General features: G+C 37.6%; 2 protein-coding genes across 3 annotated transcripts in view; one reads left to right on the forward strand and one right to left on the reverse strand.

Annotated features, from left to right (window-relative positions):
• Positions 1–4387, reverse strand: part of LACTB2 (lactamase beta 2) — a 69999-nt gene extending 65612 nt beyond the window's left edge. The window contains exons 1-2 of the mRNA XM_001378480.5: positions 4094–4387; positions 609–772 (exon numbers count right to left, since the gene is read on the reverse strand). Coding sequence (XP_001378517.1) covers positions 609–772; positions 4094–4215 — 286 coding nt within the window. The 5' untranslated portion in view covers positions 4216–4387. The remainder of the gene's footprint in view (positions 1–608; positions 773–4093) is intronic.
• A 42-nt stretch (positions 4388–4429) lies between these two features.
• Positions 4430–13459, forward strand: part of XKR9 (XK related 9) — a 40345-nt gene continuing 31315 nt past the window's right edge. Inside the window, exons 1-3 of one of the 2 annotated variants that reach the window (XM_016431469.2) lie at positions 4430–5221; positions 7255–7322; positions 9445–9986. In XM_016431469.2, coding sequence (XP_016286955.1) covers positions 9715–9986 — 272 coding nt within the window. In that variant the 5' untranslated portion in view covers positions 4430–5221; positions 7255–7322; positions 9445–9714. Of the gene's footprint in view, positions 5222–5267; positions 6227–7254; positions 7323–9444; positions 9987–13459 lie in introns of those variants that run through there. The other variant, XM_007486988.3, reaches the window with a different exon arrangement.

Raw genomic sequence — 13459 nt, forward strand, 5'->3', positions numbered from 1 at the left:
GAAATGTCTGAGGCCATATTTGAACCCAGGACCTCCCATCTCTAGGCCTGGCATTCAATCCACTGAGCCTTACCCCTCTAGCTTCCTTAAAAGCTCAGCTCAAACTCCAAGATTATTTTTAGCCTAGCATGCCTCTTTCACTATTGTACTATTCTGATCTCTCATTATGACATGAAGGCAACTTTGAATTCCTGAAGTCTATGTTGGTAGAATACAAGCTATGGAAGGTTCTACTAGAAAGTCATAGAATACAGGCCTGGTGAGAAGCTATATGCCTGTGATTCAAAGAGCAGCTTAGATAAGTTTAGAGAGGCTTAGCAAAAGGTTGATAAATCTTTAGTCTAAATTAAATGGCAAGATATCTTCCTTTTCTGTAAAGGGAAAGGGAGAGTAAAGGATCTGAAGAAGTAAATAGTATTTTTTCTCTTTCTTCTATATGAAAATAAGAATATTTAATAGGCATATAAATATTAAATAATACCTAGAAGTTGTATGCAAAGAGGAAAAGCTTAAGTAAAAACTTTAATAGTTTACTTAGCATTTCATATCTAAAGCAAGACCTTTAAAACCAATTTCCCCAAAAGGATTAATGAGCATTTTCTGCTTACCTGAATTGATGTTATTACATATGTCTACTATGCCTCCAGTATGATCTTGGTGCCAGTGAGTCACTATAATTTCTTGGATTGCTGTGTTAAATTGAACCAGTGCTTGTTTTAAGCAGTTGATATAATCTGGTATTGATGGCTCACCAGTATCAATAAGAATTCTCCTAAAAAAAATGAAGTAATGTAATCAAACAATAGAAATACACATAGAATCATGAAATATGAGATAAGCATGTTGGCCATTCAGATAATTTAGGCCAAATTTTAGAAAATGTCACTAAAATCCTACTCTAGTGATTTATGATGGCATTGAACCCTGAGTTCTTGAAGGCTCTAAGAGGCGTATGAGGTAGTTGGATGGCATAACTCAAAAGAGCACAGGACTTGGAGTCAGGAAAATCCAAGGTCAAATGCAGCCTTAGACTCTTGCTAGTTGTGTGATTCTGGCAAGGGACTTCATCTCTCTTAACCCCAGTTTCCTCACCTGTAAAATGGGGACATTATTCCTAAATGTCTAGCACATATCAGGTGCTATATATGGTAGCTTTAGATAATGTTTGTAAAATGCTTTCAAAACTTTAAAATGTTACATGATATTATTATTATTAAGTTGTTAGAAACTTGTCCTGTCTCAAAATGCCTCCTGGCTTTGTGTGTCCCTTGGCAAGTCACTTAACCTCTGCTCAGCTTCAGTTTCCTTAGCTGTAAAATGGAGATACCAGCACGTACCTCATAGTGTTGTCATGAGGATCAAATGAAATAATGTGAAGAGTGCCTAGTAAACCTCAAAATGCTTATCTACATTAAAGAACTTAGAAACTTCTCACAATAGCCATATGTCCAACAGGTACCAAAGGATATGAGTAGCCTCTCTAAACAATTTTATTCCTCCATACTAGGCACAGTAACAAATTTCTATAGATTTGTTATGAACCAAACTTTTATTTTTAGGTGTGATGCAGATAACAAGAGTAGGATATATGAAATTTCCCCACTTAGGATAAAAACATTTTTCTCTCTGATTTTGCTACTTATGTTTCAGAACTTTCTTAAGAATGAGTCTTACTTTAAAATCTACTTTTCTATCACAACAGCCTAAGGAAATACTGTTGTCAGGATTCCATGAATAATTATCTAGTCACAAAGGATGACTTTTAGGGGGAAAAATGAAACTTTTCCTTAAAAAATAAAAAAAACCCCAACTTTCTCTATTTTTACAGGAAGAGATAATAAAATCATCTGGAATTATCCTTCATAAGAGATTAGTTTCTACCAATGGTTTTTTTGAAAATATAGATGAAGTACATCATTCCCTCAGGAAAAATACCTATTATACCTACAAAGTCTGTGGTTGTTTAGCACGAATGCTAGCGATAAGAAGCTAAATATAAAAAGGACAAGGTTCTGTTCTAGATTTGTTAGATTTGTTTTATTCCACTGGATAAACTATGTTCCTAACTTAAATAGCCTTCTTACAAATGTCTGTAATTGGTTACATGGTTTTCATGCAGAGCAAATCACTTAAGCTTTTAGTGCACATATAATTCTTTAATTCTAAACTTCAGCACTCCTGCCTATCTACATTGTTAGAAGTTGACTTATAGAAAACTATATATATGTATATATATATTAATGAAATCACAGATTTAGACAAAAAAGAATGCAATGTTCATTGCACATGGCAGATGTTTTATCAACACCTATTATGTAAAATTCATTATTGCTTTAAAAACAAAACCAAACCCTCAATCCTCTCTAGGCATGGTGAAGCACCAGTAGCACCTTTCTATACAGACATTAATACTCACTGAAATTACTACTCTGTCAATTTCAACTTTTCTCCAAAATTTAACACTTACCACAATTAATAAGCATTTATTAAGCATGATATAATTAGTGCTTCAGAAAAGCACAAGACTGCGACAAACCATTGGGTTCCTGGGCAAAGGAGTTATATGTAAAAGTTATGCTCCAGAAAAATTGTCTGACAGCAGTATGTATACAGGATGGAATGACTGGTATGGTGAAAGATGGTATAACAAAATCAACAAAGAGACAATATTTCTGTAACAGATGTGAGCGGAGTTAAAAATGCCCACCAATAGCAATAAGCATAAAAACATATCTTCCAGATTAAAGACACTACCCACCTAGATCTAGTCCCTGCTTGGTATCCTTTTTGAAGCTGACTCCTCTAGATTCAACTGCTGGCTTGCTTGACCTTACTGTACCTTTTGTACCCCTGACCTTTAGTCAGACTTCTGTTTGTTCCTTCCAGCCTAATTGTGACAGGAAGGGGGAAATCTAAGAGACATTGTGGACTTGGTCTTAAGAGATCTTCAGACTCATATGCTGACTTTTATTGTTCACAATGTCATCACACTCTACCATAAGGGTTTACTGTGTGAAAAATACATAGTTTATATTGTATGTGCCTTGATCCCACATTTAGATTTTAAACTTTTTAAAAGCAGGGCCTCTATTTTATGTATTTATTTTGCATTCCTTCAGAGTCCTCAGCACAGTACTAAAGTACCCAGTAGTCAGCTCAACAGCTGATCCATTAAAATGCCAGCAATTTACTTGTCACAAGTACACAAAGATTCCACAGTAACAAAATTTAACACAAGGAGGCCCTGTAAAAGACTAAGAGAATGTTCAAATTTAGTTAACTTTTCTCATATTATTTTAAGGTGGTAATAAGGCTGACTTCACCTTTTTGTCTAAAGTCCAATTTTTCCTGGATTTTAACTAACCTAGATAAAACATTTAGATCTTACTATGCGTTCTAACACCGGACTTTATACTGATGTACCGATTATTTACAATCTTTATTCCTTTCATTTGTTAAAATGAAAGTTAAAAACGCATCACAATCAAAATATGAGACTACAATATTGACTACAAATAACAAAGGGCCAAAGGAGAAAACCCTTAGAAACAAGGGACATTTACAAAGGAAAACAAGAGGAAGTTCTGCTTCTCCTTCCTCGGAGTAGACACCAGACTTTTCAGACTTTCACTCAATCTCTGGCAGGAGGTGTGGACAAAGACCTCCTCTAAAGTTTCCACCACAATCTCACCCTTTCGGTGACCGAGAATCTAGGGTCGTGAGAGGCTAAGTGCGCAGAGAAATAGAAAGTGGGGGTGGTCCGGCTGCAGTTTAGGCAGCGGAAGCCCCCAGAGCTCCCTTCAGCAGCTTGAAACGGGGGTGTCTTCAGCTCCCTCTCAGCAACTGGAACAGTGAACTGAGGGGTCCTTCGGCCCTTCAGCGGCAAAAACCACTAAAACAAAACGCATTTTAAAAAGTGATGGGGGCTGGGGGGAGTGGAGAGGAGGGCTCCCGGACCTTTCTTTACGCAGGGGCTGAGACCTGGGGAGATGCCAGTGACCCAGGTTGCGCTGCCCTTCCTTCCCCGCGGAGTCGGAGAGAGCAGGCCTCGGCCCCGCGGCTTAAGCAGCAGCCTGGCCCAGGAGGCTGTTACCTGGGGCCGGTCCCCACTAGGTAGGTGTTGGTGCCCTGGAGTGTCATGGGTCCTGGGTTACATCCCAGGACACGCACCACCCGGGAGGACAGCTGCTCGATCCGCGGTATTATCGCCGTCATCTCGTCCCTCCGATCGGCTCTGGGGATTCGAGACCAGCAGAAAAAGCCTTGGAGCAGGGCGCCGCCCAGCGGCAGGGGCGGGAAAATCCGGCCTGGAGGCGATCAGTAGGCCAATTGCCTGATGCGCCGGCGCACCGGCCGAGCAGCGATTGGTTGAGATGGGAATCGCAAATGATCATATAACCGGGTGATTTTTTCCTCCCCAGCGGGTAGGAGGCGGAGAGGGGAGGGTCCAAAAGGCTCGAGGCGGGGCAAGAGAATGAAAATGGGAGGAGGGAGCGAACCGGACTAGGTCATCTTGGCATTTAGTTGGGTGAGACCGCGAGCATTTATGGAGAGTTTGAGGCTCTCTTGTTTTATTCTACCTTAATTTCCCCTTTGGGAGGGATCACTTGGTGCATGTTTCAGAGAACAGAATTGCATTGGATCCTAGAACTGATAGGAACTTTCCCTCTCACTTCCTACCCCCCAGCACTTCTCTAGGCAATTAGTAAACGTTTCTTGACTGCCTCAACGACTGAATACTCGGTGCCATTGTCACCGGCATTGTAGAGATATCAGGTGTTAAAGAAGTCACATCTCCAGGGAATGTATGTGTGTAACGGGTGTCTGTAATAGGTGTGTAATGTGAACCTGCCAAGAAGGTTCTGCCCCTGCTGTTGATGACTGTGGGAGACCGACTTTTCTTCTATATAGTGAGTGAAATTCATGAGTCTAGTGCAAAAACCTTGCAGAATCATGAGAATTTAGCACTGCCTCCTCGTACGGATGAGGCAAGGACATCTGTTCAGTTTCAGAAAAATTCCTCCTTTGGATTTTTATTTTTTGCTAAGAAGGCATTTTTTTTATACCTAGTTGGGCCAGGTAGGTAGTACAGTGGTTAAAGCGACAGGCTTGGAGTTGGGAGGGCATAGGTTCAAACCCCAGACATTTCTTAGCTATGTGAATTAACTCCAATTGCCTAGCCCATGCCACACTTATGTCAGAACTGATGCTAAAACAGAAGGTAAGAGTTTTTATTTTTATTTTTTAAGGATATAGATAGATAGTATGGTATATACCTAGAGTGCTGGATCAGGGAGTCAAGAAGACTTGAGTTCAAATCCCACTTCTGATACTGTAGGCAAATCATTTAAATCTTCGAAGCTTAGAACAACTGATAGAATTGTTTTGACGGTAAAATGAGATAATTTGTATAATGCTTGAAAGCTGAAAAGAGCTCAAGAAATATCTTTCCTATGATTTCATAGGAGGGGTTAAAGGGTACATGAAATTAATATTCCCTGGCACATGACTGCAAAGTAAATAAAAACTTGGTATAAATTTTAGTGTATATTAGTACTGACTGTGACTGTGGTTACAAAGGAGTGCATTCTTTTTAAAAAACCTTACTTTTTTTTTTTGCTTTGAATTCATTTATTTAATTAATTTAGCATGTTTTTGCATGGTTACATGATTCATGTTTTTTCCCTCCTCCTTCCCTCTCCCCCCATAGCCAATGAACAATTCAACTTGAGTTTACATGTATCATTGATCAAGACCCATTTCCATATTAATATTTGCAATAGAGTGATCATTTAAAGTCTATATCCCCAATCATATTGCCATTGAACCATGTGATCAAGCAAATGTTTTTCTTCTGTAAAACCTTACTTTCTGTCTTAGTGACACCTCTAAGACTGAAGGGCAAAGGCTAATCATGCAATATATTAAATAACTTGCCTAGGTTCACACAGCTAGGAAGTATCTAGCTGCCCCACAAAGGGGTGTGTTCTTAATGCGACATGTAATAGATATTATGTCATCAGTAGATTAGATAGCAAAACACATGACTAACAGGTGATTTGAGTTTCATTTTGGTATTCGATCTTAAAGACTTACGTGCCTTTTAAATACAACTGGTTTAAATTCATGAGAAATCAAATGTTTCCAAGGATGATTTTTTTTTTCTGAAGAGACTTTGAATTAAAGGAAGATTTGTAGTGATAGAAAACATTTACATTTGTTGTGGGTAAGTCTACTTTTAATATGTTTTTTAAAATGTGTTTAGTGAAGATCCTGGTTAGGTTTTTTTTTTTTTTAAAGCTGGTGTTGCACTATGGTGTTGCACTATGTTCGGGGCAAAGGTTATTTATTCTGGCTGAGAGCCACTTAGACTGATTCCATAGTAGAAGTGATATGTCATTAAGAGTCTCAGAAAGTCCTTATGCCACAGAATGTTATTACTGGTTGCATTCTTCCTGACTAAGGAATGGAATCATACTTTAATATTAGGAATTAGGGTTTATTGGTAATGCCCCTCACACAAGTTGTACAACTTTATGGTCATCACTTGTTCCGGTGGCACTTCCAGCAAGAGGACCATATTAACTTAGTGTATTAGTTTATTTCCAATCAGGTAATTACTTTTGGCAAAACTGAATTAGAAACCCAAGAGTCATCATATTAGATTAGCCTACTTCTGGTATTCTGCCAATACTGCAATTTCCCCTATAGTTTCTAAGAAATTACTCTTCAGTTTCCTAAAAACTAGTTCTTATCTAGAGTGGCTACTCTCTTCTCTATCAGGATCAGGAAATGGGAACTCTTTTTAAGCATATAGAGGTTAAAAGAAATATACTTGGCAGACTTCAGTCTCCCATTGAATAGAAAATATAATTTATGTAATATGCAAGATTAAGATGCAAGAATTCAAGTATATGTGAAAATATTAGTTTTATATTTATTGAACTTTCTTTATGAAATTGCTCTTCCAGTTTTGTTTCAAATTATATATTTTAGAGAAGAGAAGAAATTAGAGGTAAAGGAATTTTGGGGGGCTTTTGTCAAGTTGAGCAGTCTGAGTAGCTCCTTCCCTCTGAGAAGTTTATTTCCCCCATATTATTCCTCCTTAGGGGTAGAAAACAAACCACACTCTTCTCCTCATTTTGGCACTATAAGCATATTGTTTTGTTCATTCTTATACTCTGGGAACTGCTATTAAAATGATTTGTTTCTACTTAAAAAATTTTAAAAGAACATTTGCTCCTTTCCCATTAGATAAGCAATTTAAACTTTCTGTTGCACAAAAGGAGCTGGATCCAAATCCAACCAACTTCAGCATTAAGGTATGTCCTGGATGTGATGATGGAGATGGCCTTCATGCTTTCTCCACCAAGCTTTTATTAAGAACCTGCTATATGCTAGGCATTGGAACACAAAGATAGAAATGAAACAATTCCTGCTCTCAGGGGTCTTAGAGCTTATCTAGAGAGACGGCATACATAAGAAATATATGTAGAATAAATACAAATTAAAAGGTAGTTAAGGGGTAGCCAGCTAGGTGGTACAGTGGGTAGAGCCAGGCTGGGAGAAGGGAGATCTTATACTTCCTAGCTACGAGACCCTGGGCTAGCCACTTAACCCGATTGCTTAGCCCTGACCTCTCTTCTGCCTTGGAACCAATACTTAGTATTGATTCTAAGACACAAGGTATGGGTTTAAAAAAAAAAAGTATTCAGAGAAAGGACTATTGGAGTTGCTTAGATTTGGATAAAGACATACTAGCTTTCATGTCAGTGTATTTATGGTTTTATTTTGGAGTTTTGGTTATGTTTGGGTGAGCTCTTACAAGCTTTCTAACCTCCTGGTGAGGTGGATTATATTGAGTGTGACTTCCTGCCTTAGAGAGGAGGAAGAGGCCTCCCAGCCAGCAGTCATGGCACAGGATCACTGGAAAAGCCCAAGTTTCAGGATTCCAAAATCTCATCATTTTACCACCATAACCCACTGTCAGAAAGATGAGTGCTTCTGAACTTCTGGACTGAACAGCATCTCTCTGAGACTGATGAGAACCCCTTGTAAAATTCTCCATAGGGACTCACAAGTAAAGCATTATGAACAACAAGAAAAAAAAAATATCATAAGAAAGGTAGATGGGGGCAGTTAAGTGGTGGGATTGAGAGCCAGTCCTAGAGAAGGGAGGTTCTGGCCTCAGACACTTCCTAGCTGTGGGCAAATCGCTTAATCCCAACTGCCTCGCCCTTACTGCTCTTCTATTTTAGAATCAATTACTTAGTATCAGTTCTAAGATGGAAGGTAAGGGTTTAATAAAGAAAAAAGAAAGGTGAACCTATTAATTTATGTTTTAAAAAGGTAAATATAGGCAGGAAAAGTTAAAGAAAATGAAGTGGTTTTCTGAGACTTTCATGTCAAGGATTTGCCACAAACCCTGGAATCCTTCAGGGCAAGGACTTTTCCATTTTCCCTGTCTCTCCAGTACCAAGTATAGTTTCTGGAACATAGTCAGAGTTTAATGTATGTTTGTTAATTGATTGACTTAGTCATACTTAATATATTAGTCCAGCACAAGGGAAATGTTCCCCCTTGAGTTGCTCATTTTCAAATGTTGGTGAAGTGTCTCAGCCTTTATGGGCTTCCTCAAGTCTGTAAAATGAGGTCATTGGCCTAGATCAAATTCAGATAGAGAACACTGTACCCAGTAACAGCAATATTGAGGGATGGTCAACTGAGAAAGACGTAGTCTCAGCAATACAACAGTCCAGGACAATTCCGAAGGACTTACGATGGGGAATGCCATCCACCTCCAGAGAAAGAACTGTTGGAGTCAGAATGTGGATTAAAGCAGACTTTTTCCCCATTAGTTTATTTGGGGGTTTTATATGAATACTCCTTAACAACAGTGACCAATATGGAAGTATGTCTTGCATGATAATGCATGTGTAACCCAGATCAAATTATCTACCATTTCCAGGAAGGGGGAGGGAAGAGGGAGAGAGAATTTGGATCTTATAGTTTTGGAAAATTATATTGAAAAATGTTATTACATGTAATTGGGAAAATGAAATATCTTTGAATTAAAATAAAAAAATATTTACTATTGATTCCAAGGCAGACGAGTAGTAAGGGCTAGGTGGTTGGAGTTAAGTGACTTGTCCAGAGTCACACAGCTAAGAAATATTTGAGGTCATATTTGAACCCAGGACTTCCCAGTCTCTAGGCTTGACTTTCTATCCACTGAGCCACCTAGCTGCCCCTCCAATTACATTTTAATTAGATTCCTGCTTTGGGGAGTAAAGAAGGTTTTGATTGCCTCTAAATTGGATGACCTCTGAAGTCCCTTCATGCTCTGGTGTTGTGATTCCATGAATGATTGGCATTCCAAGTTTTTAAGCATTTTTGGTGTTATGTTCAAGATTCTCATGAGCTTTCTCTTCTTTTGTTTTTTAGGTGCCATTATTTGGGATAAAGGAAGAATATTTTGTTTATTTTGAAATAGACAATTGAATGCTCCACATTCACATCTAGTGTTATAACATCGGTTCTTTAGGAAAAAATTATTGCAATTAGTTACTTTAGATTCAGTTTTCTAGTTTCATTCACTTTCTTATGAGAAGCCTTGAGTCAATAGAAGTTAAAAATCAGTTCTATAGTGAAGAGTGTATTAATATGAGATAATAGGAAGCAGGCAGCCAAGAACTATATAGTGTCTGTCTCATAATGGGATTTACAAAATTGAATTTTTTTATATTAGTTCTTGGCATTCTAATCTATATAACTGATTTAATAATGGACATCTGGGTGTCTGTGAATTTTTTCTGCAAAGGACAGCATATTTTTGGCATTTTAACAATGAGCTTTATGCTTATTGCAGCAGGAATAGTCCAGTGTTTTAGTTTTATGTGGTACAAGGAAGATTATCAGAAAATGGGTCAGAAAGGGCCCAGTTGCAGTCTTCTTATTCATTGCTTTCAGGGAGGAATTTTTATAAGGTAAGTTTAAATTTTTAATCATTTGCAAGACTCTACTCTCCCCTACCCCTTTCATCCATGCTGAAGTTTTTGGCTCATCTCTAATTAATATAGGAAAGCATTCATACCTGTACGCTATTTGCATAATGTACAAAGGTCACTTATTCCAAACAGTTACTGCTGACTTAACTCAGTGTGGTATCAATAGAGTTTTCGAGGTATATTTATACATTTCAATTTATATTTGAAAATAGGTAATTTCTTAGTGTGGTAAATTGAAATGTCATTCCTGTTCTGGAGCTTCTTTTTTTTTTTTAATTAATTTATTTAGACAATTTAGAACATTATTTCTTTGTTAGAAGAATCACACTATTTCCCTCCCTCTCCTCTCCCCACCCTTCCCACAGCACAGCTGATACACAATTTCATTGGGTATTACTTGTGTCCTTGATCAGAACGTATTTCCATGTAGTTGGTGTTTGCATTAGGATGTTCATGTAGACTCAACATCCCCAACCATATCCCCTTCAACCCATGTAATCAAGCAGTTGTTTTCTTCTGTGTTTCTACTCCCACAGTTCTTTCTCTGGATGTGGATAGTGTTTTTCCTCGTAGATTCCTCCAAGTTGTTCAGGATCACTGCATTGCCACTAATGGAGAAGTCCATTACATTCGATTGTGCCACAGTGTATCAGTGTCTGTGTACAATGTTCTCCTGGTTCTGCTCCTCTCACTCTGCATCAATTCCTGGAGGTCATTCCAGTTCCCATGGAATTCCTCTCCTTTATTATTCCTTTGAGCACAATAGTATTCCATCACCAACATATGCCATAATTTGTTCAGCCATTCCCCAATTGAAGGGCATCCCCTCATTTTCCAATTTCTTGCCACCACAAAGAGTGCAGCTATGAATATTCTTGTACAAGTCTTTTTCCTTATTATCTCTTCAGGTTACAATCCCAGCAATGCTATGGCTGGATCAAAGGGCAGACAGTCTTTTAGTGCCCTTTGGGCATAGTTCCAAATTGCCCTCCAGAATGGTTGGATCAGTTCACAACTCCACCAGCAATGAATTAAATGTCCCAACTTTGCCACATTCCCTTCACCATTCATTACTTTCCTTTGCTGTCATGTTAGCCAATCTGCTAGGTGTGAGGTGATACCTCAGAGTTGTTTTGATTTGCATGTCTCTTATTATAAGAGATTTAGAGCACTTTTTCAGGTGCTTATTAATAGTTTTGATTTCTTTGACTGAAAATTGCCTATTCATGTCCCTCATCCACTTCCAATTGGAGAATGGCTTGATTTTTTGTACAATTGGTTTAGTTCTTTATAAATTTGAGTAATTAGACCTTTGTCAGAGGTTTTTGTTATGAAAATTCCCCCCTCCCAATTTGTTGCTTCCCTTCTAAATTTGGTTGCATTAGTTTTGTTTTTACAAAAACTTTTTTTTAATTAAAAAATTTTTTTTAAAAACCCTTATCTTCTGTCTTGGAACCAATACTCTGTATTGGTTCCAAGGCAGAAGATTGGTAAGGGCTAGGCAATGAGGGTCAAGTGACTTGCCCAGGGTCACACAGTTGGGAAGTGTCTGAGGTCAGATTTGAACCTAGGACCTTCCATGTCTAGGCCTGGCTCTCAATCCACTGAGCTACCCAGCTGCCCCCTGAACAAAATCTTTTTAAGTTGATGTAATTAATATTATTGATTTTACATTTTGTGATCTTTTTCTAGCTCTTGCTTAGTTTTAAAGTCTTTCCTTTCCCAAAGATCTGACATATATACTATTCTGTGTTCACCTAATTTGCTTATACTTTCCTTCTTTATATTCAAGTCATTCACCCATTCTGAATTTATCTTGGTGTAGGGTGTGAGATGTTGATCCAAACCTAATCTCTCCCATACTGTCTTCCAATTTTCCCAGCAGTTTTTATCAATTAGTGGGTTTTGGTCCCCAAAACTGGGATTTTTGGGTTTATCATAGACTGTCTCGCTGAGGTCATTTACCCCTAGTCTATTCCACTGATCCTCCTTTCTGTCTCTTAGCCAGAACCAAATTATTTTGATGACCACTGCTTTATAGTATAGTTTGAGATCTGGGACTGCAAGTCCTCCTTCGTTTGCATTTTTTTTCATGATTTCCTTGGATATTCTTGATCTTTTGTTCTTCCAAATGAACTTAGTTATGGTTTTTTCTAATTCAGTAAAAAAGTTTTTTGGTAGTTCAATGGGTATGGCACTAAATAAGTAAATTAATTTGGGTAGGATGGTCATTTTTATTATGTTAGCTAGTCCTAGCCATGAGCAATCAATGTTTCTCCAATTGTTTAGATCTACTTTTAATTGTGTGGAGAGTGATTTGTAGTTGTGTTCATATAGTTCCTCTGTTTGTCTCAGCAGATAGATTCCTAAGTATTTTATATTGTCTAGGGTGATTTTAAATGGAATTTCTCTTTCTAATTCTTGCTGCTGAGATATGTTGGAGATATATGGAAATGCTGATGACTTATGTGGGTTTATTTTGTATCCTGCAACTTTGCTAAAGTTGTTGATTATTTAGACTAGCTTTTTGGTTGATTCTCTAGGATTCTTTAAATAGACCATTATATCATCTGTAAAGAGTGATAGCTTGGTCTCCTCATTGCCTATTTTAATACCTTCAATTTCTTTTTCTTTTCTAATTGCTACAGCTAGTGTTTCTAGTACAATGTTAAATAATAGAGGTGATAATGGGCATCCTTTTTCACTCCCAATCTTATTGGGAAGACTTCTACTTTATCCCCATTGTAGAGGATGTGTGCTGGTGGTTTTAGATATATACTGTTAATTATTTTTAGGAAAGGCCCTTCTATTCCTATACTTTCTAGTGTTTTCAATAGGAATGGGTGTTGGATTTTATCAAAGGCTTTTTCTGCATCTATTGAGATAATCATGTGATTTTTGTTGCTTTGCTTGTTAATATCATCATTTGTGGATGGTTTTCCTAATATTGAACCTAATATTTCCTTATATTGAATATTGCATTCCTGGTATGAATCCTACCTGGTCATAGTGAATAACTCTTGTGATGACTTGCTGGAGTCTTTTTGCTAGTATCCTATTTAAGATTTTTGCATCTATATTCATTAGGGAGATTGGTCTATAGTTATCTTTCTCTGTTTTTGACCTGCCTGGCTTTGGGATCAGTACCATATTTGTGTCATAAAAAGAATTTGGTAGAACTCCTTCTTTGCTTATTCTCTCAAATACTTTGAATAATATTGGGATTAGTTGTTCTTTGAATGTTTGATAGAATTTGTTTGTGAATCCATCTGGACCTGGGGACTTCTTTTTAGGGAGTTCTTTGATGGCTTGTTCAATTTCTTTTTCTCATATGGGGTTGTTTAGGTAATCTATTTCTTCCTCTGTTAGTCTAGGCAATTTATATTTTAGTAAGTATTCATCCATATCACCTAGATTGCCATATTTGTTGCCATATAATTGGGCATAGTAGT

Source organism: Monodelphis domestica, chromosome 3 (genome assembly GCF_027887165.1).
Source record: "Monodelphis domestica isolate mMonDom1 chromosome 3, mMonDom1.pri, whole genome shotgun sequence".
NCBI lineage: Eukaryota > Metazoa > Chordata > Mammalia > Didelphimorphia > Didelphidae > Monodelphis > Monodelphis domestica.